The 14,196-nt window shown below is 53.3% G+C and overlaps 1 protein-coding gene across 1 annotated transcript in view; it reads right to left on the reverse strand.

Moving 5' to 3' along the window:
• Window positions 1–13,014, reverse strand: part of GRIK3 (glutamate ionotropic receptor kainate type subunit 3) — a 106,267-nt gene extending 93,253 nt beyond the window's left edge. The window contains exon 1 of the mRNA XM_082777786.1: window positions 12,869–13,014. Coding sequence (XP_082633912.1) covers window positions 12,869–12,983 — 115 coding nt within the window. The 5' untranslated portion in view covers window positions 12,984–13,014. The remainder of the gene's footprint in view (window positions 1–12,868) is intronic.
• Window positions 13,015–14,196: the final 1,182 nt, after the last annotated feature.

Genomic DNA, 14,196 nt, shown 5'->3' on the forward strand with positions numbered 1-14,196 from the left:
ACTGGGGGGACCTTGTGAGGTAGCACATCGGAAACAACAGGTGTAATCATCCCGGTAACCATGGCAATGAATAATTTAGGACTCGCTTCACCTTCATATTCAGGTTGATCTTGAGTTTCCTGCTGCTTTTTGCAGGCAGGGTTGTTACAGCCAACTGCCAGCACCTGGAGAAGGAGCGGGGTGTGCGCGGGTCCCTCCCGGCGCCCTGGAGGAGATGCTCACAGTGTGGGCACGGGCTTCTGCCCCTGGAGCAGTGGCTGCAGGAAAATCCCCGGCATGTTCTGGACAGGGAAATGACGGCAAGAGCTGCTGGAGCTCTGTCCTGCTCTGCTCCAGCCATAATTTCTGTTGTAGTCCCAGTAAATCCCCATCCATGGCATGCAGAGGTATTTAGAGGAGGTCACCACTTGATGCCACCCTGGGCATCAATCCTGCATCCTCGCTAGCCTCTCAGGGTTAATTATCCCCACGATTGTTGCTCTCAGGTGAGGCTTTGATGCCATGATTCCGTTCTTGCATTCTCGCGTTCTTGCATCATTTTACTTCCAAATGGGAATCCAAATGGATTGCACTTTCCGAAGTCATTTCCACCGCTCGGCATTGTTGAGTGTGTAATGCTAACTAAGAAACAAAGAAATCAGGAATCTCCAAACCAAGTACAGTGTGAGATTAATGAGGAAGTGCTGAAGAACATAAATAATCTGTGCTCCCCATTAGAGTCCGTTAGCACCGCTAAAGCAAACCAGAGAAAAAAAGGCACGTACGCCACCAGCCGTTCCCCCCTTGACATCCATCACTGTCAGTGCCTGGGTTTTGCCAGCTGAAATCAAAGGGTGGTTAACCCTTCAGCATCTTGACCACTTAGAAATAATTATTGTTATTATAAATCAAAAGCGATGGCTTATCTGGTCAGAAAATTGTATATAGAAAAAAAAAATTAAATTGAAGTAGCATGGCCACAAAGGAAAAATTACTAGTTCCCTAGTGGGGTTACAGGTAATGTGCTAGCAATAACAATGCAAAAACACATTTTATTTTGCAATAATCATAAACAACCCTTGGACAAGAATTCTTTCCAGGACCCACAAGTCTGCTCCCTCGATAGCAAGTTTTATTACTCAGGTTTCCCTGTGCCTTTTTCAAAATGCAGCTGTCATAATGATTTACGAATTACAATCCTGTCGGCATAAACTTCCATAATTCACACCAAAATAGGTTTTCCCACAAAAACTCGCAGAACACACGAAGGTCTGTAACTACATAGAGTGACCTCTGTAATGCGGTTCAACCCTAACCCTAACCCAACCCTAACCCTAACCCAACCCTAACACTAACCCAACCTTAACTCTAATCCTATTTTTTTATTTATTTAGTCCTAAAATAGGAGAAAGCACGGTTTGTGCAGGACTTCAACTGTATGATTTCTTCCCTCTGCTTTTGAGGCCAGAGGGTGAGGGCTGGAGCTGGACATCCAGACTGAAGGGGCGTTTTGGTGGGAGGGAAGCGGGGGTTAATTGCGCGGGGCTGAGCAACAAATCCCCTCTGCCAATCCCAAATGAATGTCGTTGGCTTCTTTGTGGCCCAGCAGCAGGCAGGGGGATGAGAAGGGATGAGGGGAGGAGCTAGTCAGGTTGGAATTGCCTCCAAAAAGTGTGAAAATTAAATGGGAATCTGTAATGTGGAGAGGACGGTGTGCGAATCAGGCTGGGTTTCAGATTTTAGCATGCCATTGCTCTCCGACTAATTGGAGGAGATGGAGCCAGCCCCTCAGATTGCCACACTTAAGATCTAAAGTTACACTGCAGACATGGAAATGTGCCACGTTTTTCCTCAAATCACCACCACTGCATTAATGTAGAAGTAAATGAAGGAGAAGCGGATCTCAGGATATAACTGCTGCCTTACTGAGCAGCCTACAGCCAGATGGGCGTGTGTACAAACCCAGCCTTGTCTACGGAAACACATCACGGGCTGAAGGTAGCTGCTAGAAGAGCAGAGAACTGTTCTTATTCAACGTTTTTATTTATAACTTAAATCTTAATTGAAGTTGATTCCTGCGCAAAGACGAGCTCTATATTTTAAAAAATGTTACCAGCTTCATCTAACGTCATGCAGCATGCCTTCTGGACAACCCTTTCCCCATGTTGGAGGTGAACAGGAAAAGAAATGTAAGTGCCAATTTCCATTCAAATATTAGGAGGCAGACCTAGATAGCACCCTGAAGCTAAACGTCCAAGGGTTCGCTTTGAATTTCTTCAAAGTAAAGATGACAAAATCTGATCATGCAGAAATAAAACTTTGTAAGAAGAAAAGTGCGTAAAATGAGGACGAAAATGGTTTTCTTTCCCTATAAGGGAAGAAAAGATTTTAAAGAATTTATAGACCAGAAATTTAAACTGAGAACCTCCCTTTTACAGCTTCGAATTGTGATGGGATTACTGCAGGAGGAAAAAGAAGGGATGGCATCCAGACTGCAGGGGTCTTTGAAGCGATGCCACCCCCCTGCCATCAGGTGGGGACCCAGGAGCCAGCCTGCGCCTGCTGCTTCGGGAGCTCCTCACCTCGGGACCTCAGCCTGCAGTTCAGTTCCCAACTTGTGGTGAGATGGCTGCGGCCAGGAAAATCCTGTCTCTGTGCCAGGCTGGTAGAACTGAATGTAATGAAGGGAAAATCCTCACCCGCAGCAGAAAGTGCTGAGCACATGGAGATAGCATAAAAAATCAGGGGTTCTGATGTTGTGAGCTCACAAAACATTAAATGAGATTTTTCATGAAGTACTTGGAACAGTGACCCGTGTGTACCACCCAGTGTGACCTCTGAAAGTAATGACATTTTGTCTCGTATTCTACTTACAAGTGCCTCATTCTGAGCATTCAAATTGGAGCAGGGTTCATGGACCGACCATTTAAAAATTCTGCGAGCAGCAGTACGCTGTGAAGTTGATGTTTTAGCATGACCACCGCTTTGCCAAAACTCCTGACCTGTGCTCACAGGCAATTTTCTGCCCATATCAAACGGAGCAGCGAACACCCAGCCAGCGAGGAGACATTGAACCCTGGCTCTTCTTTCTCATCTGAACTCTCTGTGAGCATCAGTCGTGGTAATTTCAACTCCTTTTGCTTCCTCCCGTCATTAATTGTTTAGATGAGCCCTTCCTAATTCACAGAGGACAACAAACAAAGCAATCCTTGTGCACAAGTCCTTGAACCGGACAAGACCAACATGCCACACCGTGATGGGGAGCTGCAGCATCACCCCGGGGTGAGCGCTGTGCGCAGGACACAGCAGAGACCGGGCTGCACGCCAGGGCAGAGATCACGATTAAGAACAATTTAGCCAGCCTATAATGCAAAGCAGAGCCAGAAAGCAGGGCAGAAGTGACCTGGAGCACGATTTGCAGTGAATGTCTTTTTATCCCATAAACAGGAGAGACACTTTGGGATGATTATCCACCCAGATTTATCTCTGCAGCTCCTTGTGTATCCGTCTGTGCTTAAAAATGTCTCACTGCCCTTTGCATTATTGCATTGCCCTTTACATTCATACAGCATAAACCTCTCAAGTACCGTAAAACTTACAAGGTGTAATGGAACGTCGTGATTTTCTTTTACACACCATAAACAAAAGCCACTGGAAAGGGAACACAGCGAGGCAGGTTGTATTTGCTCTGACAATGACACGGCGTGGTGCAGGGTGAAAATATATATCCAAGTACGCAGATGTGTACTCTTGCACACTTAAAATCACAATCTGGATTGATGATCTGGCACTGATGGGGCACTTCAGTGCATTATGCCCCGGCCCTGGAGGTGTTCAGGGCCAGCCTGGGCTGGTGGGAGGGGACCCTGCCCATGGCAGGGGCTGGGACTGGGTGGGCTTCAAGGTCCCTTCCAACCCAACCCACGCTCTGATTTTATGATTCTGTGGTTCTGTCAATAAGGAAATGGATTGAATCAATACATCACCAGCTGCACTAAGGACCCAGTGTTAAAAAAAAAAAGGGAAAACATTATAAACCTGCCTTGTGCAGGCAAAGAAGCAGCCTCCACTTGTAAGGTTAACCATGCGTGGCTTTTACTGCCCCTCCAGTGAAGGAAGAGCGCCTTGTGTTCCTGCCCGCTCTGTTCCCACTTCTCCTGCCCAGGCTCTCTGGGAAGTGCCCACACCTGCAGCTGCCATCGGTGCAGGGCTGTGGGACTGCTCTGAGCCCTTCCCAAGGGCAGCAACATGCTGAGAGTGGAGCAGGACAAGGTGGGAGTCCTGCAGGATGCCCTGGGCACCCCAAACTGCCCTGCTGCCAGGCTGGGGAGCCAGGGAAGATCACTGCAAAGGAAGAAAGAGCCCCGAAACACAGCATCAAATCCGAGGCTGCAGAGAGGCCTGGGTTCAAAGCCTGGTGAAGACGAGCGTGGCTGTACCTGCCCCAAGCTGGGCTCGGTGCTGCAGCGCGATGCATGGCACCGATGCAGGGCCAGAGGGTCAGGTGCAGCGAGGGGACGGGCAGAGGAAGCAGGAGCATCACAAGAATTGGAGCAGAAAGGGAGGATAAAGGGAAATCAAAATGAAAAGTGGCTCAGAAAAACCACCTGCCTCTCTGTCACTCTAGGGATCTGGCCGGTAGGTTTTTGGGGTCTGTTTCTAGCTGGTTTTCTTGTGTTTTTTTTTTCTCCATGGTGAGCTTACATCTGCTTCCGAAGGGAAGAAGGAGGAAACAGGTGAAGGGAGAGGCTTCTAAAAAACTGAGGCAAAGCATGTCGTCGGAATGCCTTACAGCAGTATTAATAAACAACAGCAAAAGCTCAGATAACAGCCGTGCTTTAGAAAGGAAATGCCTGGTGGCTGGATGCTTCCCCTAGGGAAAAGCACTTGAAACAGTCTGTGATAAACTTCCTGTAACAGGAATCTGCAGGAAAGAGTACAGATATTTCTGCAGGTCAGGGCTAGGATCTTGCAGAGCTCAGGTGTTTCTAAAAACCTCTAGATCATATCCTGGTGCCTTAACACGCCTGTGACTGTCAGCACACAAAGCAGCAGCGTTGGTGGTGATGGAAACCTTTGCAGGACGTCCTGCAGGGGATCTGACACCACCCCGGACGGCTGAAACACCAAATGCTGCAGGAAAATGAATTTGTGGCTAAGTCATTGTGCTGGCCATGCTGCCAGGTGGCGGGCAGGGAAGGCACCGAGGTGAGAGCTGATGCTGAGCTCTTTGGGGAGAGCTTTTCCTTCGTTCCACCATGGAGGACCCAGAAGCTTTCGCTGCCCGTGCTGTGGTCAGGCTGTCAGCCAACCCGCAGCAGTCCTGTAATGCTGTCAGAACTCTTTAAATGGAGGTAAGAAAGCAAATAGTTACCGAAACCATTAGGAAATGGTCTCGATCTGCTCAGGCTTTTACTAGAAGATAGATACCAGCCGTCTTTGCGCAGAATATATGAGATTAATAATTCACCTCTAGCAGGACGTGAATCAGAGACACTCAGGCCGAGCAGCACCTGCTCAATTTGCAGAAACCCTTTATTTATAGGGCTCTGAGCAGAGCCCTCTGCTTCTCCAGCCCCCAGCACCATGGGGCGAGGACACACCATTTCGGGTGGATGTCTGCAAGGTGTGCTCCCCCCAGCACAGCCCCCGGCAGGGCTCAGGCGGGCAGCACAGCCCGAAAATCTGCAGATCTGCTCTGGGGTCCTGAGTTAAGCAGGTGCTGTAGCCATTTGCTCTGTTGGTAACAAAACCAGCCCCGTTTCAGCATGCAACTTCTGCTGCAGCCAGGGAAAATTACCTAAGGCTGCAGCCAGGCAGCCCGGCATCGAGCAGGGGGTGGAATGCAAAATCACTGCCGTGACTTACTGAGTGCTTTGAATTTGCTGCAGAACTAACCACCAAGTCTAACACTTCAGTCCCAATAGACAGTCATAACTCAGCTAAATTTGTGGGTTATACCAGATTTTATTTACTGTTTCATCCCGGAGATCAGTAAGAGATGACAGCCATCTAGTCATTAAAGTGGGGGAGAAGCCGCCCACAGCTCGCGCTGGTTCTCGCGCCGCGTTTCCACGTCTTCAAGCAAATTTGGCTTCCGCAGTACTAGCTTTGTTATTTTAAGAACGGCTTCTGTTCCTACTCACCTGGGCGCTGGTGAGTTCAAAGAGCTGGGCTGTTCACCTCTACGGCCCTGATTTGCACAAGGGACGTGCTGCAGCAATCAAACGTCATTACCGCTAACGAGGACCCCGTGGCCGATGTGCGAGCAGCTGATGGCCTCTTCCTGCTCCTTATTGGACATCACCAACCACCCTGATAACCTGAACCACCACAGCGGCACTAATGAAAGCTCCTGAAGCTGCTGTTTGCAGATGTCGAGGATGGGGAAGGTTAATTTCAACAATCAGCCTCAAAAGCCTTGGTGTGGGCTCACTGCTGGAGCACCTGGCACTCTGCGGGCCCCTTACGGGGCTCCCCGGTGCCCATTTTCCAGCCAGGAGCAAGGTGCTCATTCAAGAATTCACCTGGGCAATTCTGTATTTTGGGGTGTTTACTTTATTTCCTTGATATTAGTTGGTTTTATGTCAATGGCTAAAGACTTTTAGCTGGGGGTGCTTTGCTGACGTGGTACCTGCGCTGACTACACCTAATCCAAGGTGCAAATACTCTTTGTTTTGGTGTTAATCTTGGTGTGACTTCAGCAAGAAGGCCTGGCTGTGCTTCAAGGAGCCACGGACAAGGTGGTTCATCCTCACAGTGACGACCTGAATCCATCTGGGGCTTTATTAGGAGCACTAAACACCAGCACATTATCTGCTTTTACTGTTAATGAACATCGGTAGTACTGTGCCACCCCGACATGCTTGGATCCCCTCTACATAATCCAAAACGAGACCATCCCTGCCTGAAAAAACTATCCCTGCCCAAAAATACAGTTCCTGTCTGAAAACACAGCCTCGAGTTGGGCCCCCAAGCCTGCGCTGTTCAGCAGCGGATCATTGCAGCTGCCTGTGCAGCCCCCACTAACAGCAGCCTCTGCAGAGCCGCAGCAGCTGAAATTCAGCAGCTCTGCCAGCCAGCACTGCTCGTTTCATGTGTATTCTGGCTGGCAGCATCGCTGGTAGCAGAGCTTTTAGCCTCGCCTTCAGCCCCCAGCTCCTCTTCATCGTTTGCCTCTCTCCCCCCACGCCCATCGAGTTCTGGTGCTTTCTGCTTGTTTCCTGACTTGCCCAGAGACTTAAACCGCTCCGGTTTCTAATTATGCAAAGGGAAAAATAAAAAAAATAAAAAAACAAAAGGAAAGAAAAGGAGTCTAGACAGCATCCCATTAAACCTCCAGCCAGAAAGAGGGAAAGACGATTGCACAGCGTAACGGGCGGAGAAATGCAATACAGAGGATTAAGAGGCTTAAAGCTTGCTACAGCCAGCCTGCATGGGGCCGGGCTTTCCTTGGTGTTGTGTCTCCCCAAAACACCCCGGAGAAGCGGCTCCTCGGGCAGAGCCACTCCACGGAGCTGCTGCTGGCTGCTGGCACAGGCGAGCAGCACCCAGGAGCTGGCAGGAGGGTGGCCGGCGAGGCGGCTGCCTCCCACCTGCAGCTGCAGGAGCGGCGAGGAACAGTGCCCTCTGCTGCTGCGGGGCCCGGAGCTGGGAGAGGGAAGAGCAGCATTGCATTGGGATTGCGAAGTTGGCGAGGCTGCCGACCCGTGCCCGAGGAGCGCTTCGCTTCCCGGGGCGAGACAAGCTTTGCTCCCATCCCTTTTGTATTGTCCTGTGCAGGACTGCATCACGAAGGCTTCACCAAAAAATCTTCCCGTGCTACCAGCCTCCGTTTGGCCCCGTTGGTAAAAAAAAAAAAAAAAGACAGAGAAATGAAGTGCCGAGCGGTGGATTTCAGGATTTGCACCTGCTGGTGACGAGGCAGAAAGCGGCAGCGCGGGGCGAGCGCACGGCTTCACCGCGGAGCCGCCTGAGTGCGGGGCTCCCGGCGGCACGGACAGAGCAGGGAGGGTCCCTGCACACCCCCACGAGCCACCCCCAGCCCCCAAATTCTGCAGAAATTTGCGGGTTTTGGGCACGCGGCCAGGAGAAAGCACGCGCTGTGTCCGAGGAAGCAGCCCAGCACTAAGCAGGGCTGTGTGTTTTGGCGGCACTCCTTCCCCCAGGATGAATGAGGGGCTCTTTTTTTTTTTTTTTTTTTTTTTTCTGCTCTGCGGTTTGATCTTAATTTCCTGCATGAAGTTCTCAAGAGGATGCCAAGATCAAATAATTAGACTATTCTGCGATAAAGAGGTAACATTGTTATTCAAATGTATTCAGAATTAATTTACCACCAAACAATTTACACTGCCGTCCTTATATCCTGCTGAAATTACTCGAATACGTTATCTGACACACAAAGCATCTCATGACCTGAAATAACTTCATCAGCCACCAAGTGCCGGAGCAGTGGGTGTACGGCCACGGGAGGACAAACCGAAATATTGCAGAAGCCACAAAGGCAATCGAGTGATTTAAAAATAGAAAAGGAAAAGAAAATAGGAAAAAGAAAAAAAAAAAAAAAAAAAAAGCACTTTACTTGCAGCAGTGAACACGCAGAAAACAGAATCCCAAAGAAACCCATGTGAGCACTTGACCCCACAAGTGGCAGGAGGGGTCCCGATGCTCTGCAGCTCGGCCCCAGCTCCCCTTTTGGGCACTCGTGCTCCAAATTCTGATCCCATCTGGGGCTCCTGGCTCCCCAACCTGGGGACACTGCGGTCCCCAGCCCTTGCCCACTGCCTTTTTCAGCCTGGAAAAGCCTGGCTTTGTCTTTTTTTTTTTTTTTTTAATGTGAAACTTCATTTGCAGAGTGTGGGAAGGTGATTGCAAAATAAAATTCCAGGCAGGCAGAACGAGCCTCAGAAAAGCCAATCGCACGGCGGAGGATTACTGCCCGCAGAATTTGTTTTCTGCCTATTTCTACAAAATAATCAATGCTTTTTTTTTTTTTTTTTTTTTTTTTTCCCGCACAGACTCCAATCCAATTTGATTGTCTTTTCTGTGTTACTTGCAAATCACACAAACAATCGATGCCCTGACCCCTTTCCTAGGCAAACGGAGCTTCAAAGGAGGCAGCCAGAACCAAACCCGGGCTGCTCAGGTAAAGCTCGGCCAAAACCCAGCCCCGTGCATGGAGACTTCAGCGAGGCGAGAGGGGGAGTTTCAGAACCTCTTGATGTATGATTATTGTCGCAAACATCAGCAGCAATATGATCGTAGGGAAAAAAAATGAAAAAAACAATCAACCAACCAAAGCAAAATAGAAAAAAAAAAAAAAAAGGCAAAAAAATAGAAAGAAAAAAAGCAAAAAGCCAGAGGTGCAGGTGGTTCCTTTTAAAAAAGTAGAAAGCAAAATGAAATCTCTTCCAGGCCAAGCTTCTCCAGCAGAGGAAGGGCGAGGGGGTGCAGGGCTGGGGGGGCCACGGTGCTGGACCCACTGGGGGCTCTGTGTGGCCACCGCTGCTGCTGCCTCCACAGGGAGGGAAGCACCAAGAGCTGGGCTGCACCGCCTGGGCGTCAGCTCCCGAGTGCCAACAGCCCCAAAGATCACACACACGAGTGGTGGAATGGGGCGGGCTGCCCCCGCTGTCTGGTTTTTATAACCCCTTATTAATCTCACGTCGCTGGCACGCGTCTGATCCATGCATGCATTTTGCTCGCAGGCCATCCCTCACGGCGCCAAGTCCTTCCTGGCGGTGCCTCAGCAGAGCTGGGCGCTTGGGATCACGGCACCATCCAACACCAAGGGCTGGGGAGCGTGATGCTGACCCCAGGCCTCCCCTCTGGGGCCCTTCAGAACGGCACCGAGCCCCCGGTTGTCCCTGGTGGGGTCCCACAGCCACCCCCTGAGCAGGAGGGAGGAGAGCTGAGCAGGATGTCGTGGGTAGAGCAATCGCCGTGCGCTCACCGAGGGGATGATCCTGCAAATACCCAGCCGCTCGGTGTGGTGTTTACAACGGGTACAATCCGCGCATCTCAGCCTGCTCCCGGAGGTGTAAACGCAGAGTAAGGCTCCCAGCCATGGCGGTGTAAAGGTGGAGTAACTGCGCTCCCATCCTTACTTATCCATCCTTATACCAGGATAACACGGCACCAGACCGAGCACCAGGAGCACGGCGCAGACCTGGGCACTGCGTTCTGCTCCGGCGTTCTCAAATATTTAGCAGATTGCATAATAATTAAACAGCTGTTGAGCGAGCTTCAGACGCAAACTCCTACTTATTAGCCAAAAAAAAAAAAATCCAGCAATGAGGCATAGGTTTTCTTTGTACGTGTAGATTATGTTTAGATGTGCAGATTAAATATTTATATTTTACTTCTGAGAAAAAGGGCGCTTTTGGCTTTTCCTCTCTTTTCTTAGTTATCTCTTGTAGATAAAAAAACGCCACTGTATTTATTTTAATAGTCAGCTTCACAGAGAAAAAGGGCGCTTTGAAAAGTTACCTGTTTTCCCTCTGCTTTAATTTGCCGTTTTAAAACAATTCTCATGCAATTGTTCCCGCGTCTTGGCATAGCCTAATAATTAAACGAATTACTTGAAAGCCAGGGCAGCTTTGCACAAATTAATGCGAGGGGGGGGGACACACAAAGCTGCAATTTCCCAGCCAACTGAGAGAGAGGTCAGAATTATTCCAGCTGCAGCCGAGAGCACAGGTGAACACAGAGCTCCCTGCAGCCCCACCGAGAGCTTCCCCCTGACTTTTAGGTCCCTGCTCTCCCTCCTGACGAGGGACGGTGTCCTCAGGGGCTGAATTTGCCGTCGTTTCTCCGGGACAAAGCGAGGCCGCGCTGCAGCACCCGCCTGATCGCACCCGCTGAGCCCTGCACCTGCCCTGAATCCATCTGCAGGACACGGGAGGCTGGACAGAGCCCTGGGGGTTTCTCCTGGCCCCCAACGCCCCCCTGGAGCCGTGGTGATGCTCGCAGGGCTCTCGGCACCGCCAGTCTTGACTTCGCCCTGTCCCCCTCTGAGCCTCCGTCCCCTGCCTGCGCAGCGCCGCTGCAGCACCCCGGCCGTGGCAGCGGGGGCTTTTTGGGGAGCCTTTTTGGAGGGTCTGTTGCCCGAAATGCTTCCAGCAGCCCCCATGTCTGTCCGAGCACAGCAAGCAGCTGGGCACTGCGGGAAGCTGGGCAGCCCCGAGGGCCCCCCAGGCAGCTCCGACCGCGATCGGTGGTGCTGCAGCGCGCACAGCACCACGGCTGCGGGCAAAGCACCCCGCACAGAAGCCCGTGGGGGGGCAGACGGTCACCCTGTGGGGCTCAGGCCCTAGTCTGTGAGCTGCTCTGGGCCACGACCCCCTCGGAGCCCTCCAAGGGGTGACGGCACCTCGGCAGCCAGCAGCTGCCCCGCAGGGCGCTCCCTTTTCTCTTCCTTCCTTCCTTCCTTCCCCTGGGCTGCCGTGTAGTTGCACCGGGATAAATCAGATCCGTTTTTTCCCTCAAGCACACTCAGACATCTCTCTGTTATCCACTTGTTTCCCTCCCTGGCTTAGGATTTGCTCCCCAAGCAGGCAGGTAAAGCCGTCCTCGGTGTTTCTGGGCAGGCAGCAAATCCCCGGGAACGCGCGCTGCTGGCGAGGTGCAGAGGCTGGAGCTGGAAATCAGACTTTCTTTACATGACACACTTAAGAATCTACTTTAATTAGAGAAAAGAAAGATCGCAGACTCTTTCCCGAGCTGTTATCTGTGCAATTACTTTATGTAACATTATTAAAAATTAAATTTTCCCAGAACCTCAGCAATTTAATGAAAAACGCCTGGCCCCCAGCAGCGGCTGCGGCAAAGGCAGCTGCTTGCACCCTCCTGCTGCGGGGCTCCGAGCCTCGGCCCCCAGCACAGCCCAAGCCCTGTACCGGGCACACGGACCCCACAGCAGGACCCCAAAACCAGGGGCTGCTCCTGGCCCTGCACCTCTGCTCAGCACCACTGCTACAGCAGCCTTGACACCACTCGCCCAGCACGCTGCTTGCACTGGCACAGCATCCCCTTCTCCAGGGCACAGTACTCCACTTCTTGGGGGCACAGCATCCCCTTCTCCGGGGCACAGCACCACCTTCTCCTGGGGCACAGCACCCCCGTCTCTGGGGCACAGCACCCCCATCTCTGGGGCACAGCACCCCCTTCGTTAAGAAGACAGCATCCCCTTCTCCGTGGCGTGGCACCCCCTTCTCTGCGGCACAGCATCCCCATTTTGGGGCACCATACCCCCTTCTCCGGGGCACAGCATCTCCATCTGGGGGGCACAGCACCCCTTTTTCCAGGGCACATCACCCCCTTCTCCAGGAGCACAACATCCCCCTGTCCAGGCGCACAGCACCCCTTTCTCCAGGGGCACTGCACCCCCTTCTTGAAAGCACAGCACCCTTTCTCAGGGCCACAACACCCCCTTCTCCAAAGCACAGCACCCCTTTCTCCATGGGCACAGCATCCCCCCATCCAGACACGCAGCACTCCCTTCTCAGGCGCACAGCACCCCTTTCCCCGGGAGCACAGCATCCCCGTGTCCAGCAGCACAGCACCCCTTCCTGGGAGGGCACAGCACCCCATTCTGGGCACAGCACCCCATCTCCGGGATCCCCGCACCCCCTCTCCAGCAGCCCCCAGCCCTCCTCTCCCCACTCCCAGCTCCCTCCCCAGCCTTTCACCCCTTGCCCCATACCAGGGGCCACCCCCCCCGGGCCACCCCGCTCCGCTCCGGCCACCGTGCTGCTGCCCCCCGCGTCCCCTCTGTGTCCCCATATCCCCCCCCATCCCTTCCCAGTCCCCCCCCATATCCCGGGGTCCCATCCCCGGCTCCCCGTCCCCCCCACCCCGGGGGGTCGCAGCCCCCCATCTCCCCCCTTACCGATCCGGATGACATGCGGCATCCCCTGCGAGCCCTGGCCCCAGAAGCCGCCGAGCAGGAGCGCAGCGCAGTACTCCCAGAGCACGCCGCCCAGAGCCGCCCAGAGCCGGGGCATCGTCGGGGGGGGCACTGGGGCGGAGGGGGGGGGGGGCTCGGCCCTACGGCCCCAGGGGCAGCGGGGCAGGGGGCTCCGGCCCGGGGCTCATGGTAGGGCTCCCGTCCCGCCGGGGCCGGGGCCGGTGCCGGTGGCGGTCGGGAGGCACCTGCGGAGCCGGGGCTGGCGGTGCGGTGCGGAGCGGCTCTGTCCCCTCCTACCGCTGCTGCGCGCAGCTCGCACAAAGCCCCGGCGCGGAGCGTGCACACGCGGGCACACACACACACACACACACACACACACACACACACGCACACGCACACAAGCACAAGCACAAGCACAAGCACACGCGCACAGACAGGCGTGTGCACACACACACGGACACGCGCGCACACGCACCGCTGCGCCCAGCTCTGCGCGCACCGCAGCAGCAGCTCAGGGGGGCACGGGGCACGAGGGGGGCGCAGGGGACGCGGGACGCAGAGGGGATGTGGGATAAACACAGGGGACGCAGGACACAAGAAGGGATGTAGGGTATAGGACATGGGACCCACAGGGGATACAGGACATGGGATGGACGCAGGGGACACAGGACACAGGGAAGGACACGGGACGGACACAGGGGATGTGGGATGAACGCAGGGGACACAGGACACAGAGGGGACGCAGGTCACGGGGGACACAGGATGGACACAGGGGTGGCTCCAACCCACCCCAACAGCTCCCCCCTGAGCCCCGGCCACCCCACCGTGCCAGTGTCCCCCGAGGTCCCCACTGTCCCCTGTGTCCTGGGAATCCCCCTCTCTGCTGTGTCCCCAGAGCTCCCGGTGTCCCCAGTGTCCCTGACAGCAGGTGCAGGGCGAGGTGAGGTGGTGGGGCTGGGGGCTTGGGCCAGTGGGGCTGAAGCTGGGGGGTGCAGGGGGCCTGGGGACGGTTCTGTTTGGTGCCCGTGGGCTGTCACTGCCAAGTGTAATGACCTCGGTGACGGAGACAAAGCGCCGCGAAGGCACCGGGTAAGTAGGCTGCTTTGTCAACTTGCTGGGCTAGGCTAGGGTGAATTTATTTTTTCTCATTTAAATAATTTGATCTATTCCATCATTTCCAATCGCTCCCATTTGCCAGCTGTCTGCTAACTACATCGCCTGGAACATCTGAAGAGCAAATCTTTAATTCTCTTACAAACATACTATTAGTCCGTATCTGTTCATCCTTTTAATTTCCCTTGTCTTTCTCG

The sequence above is a fragment of the Aythya marila genome (assembly GCF_965140915.1).
Source record: "Aythya marila genome assembly, chromosome: 22".
In the NCBI taxonomy this organism is placed as follows: Eukaryota; Metazoa; Chordata; class Aves; order Anseriformes; family Anatidae; genus Aythya; species Aythya marila.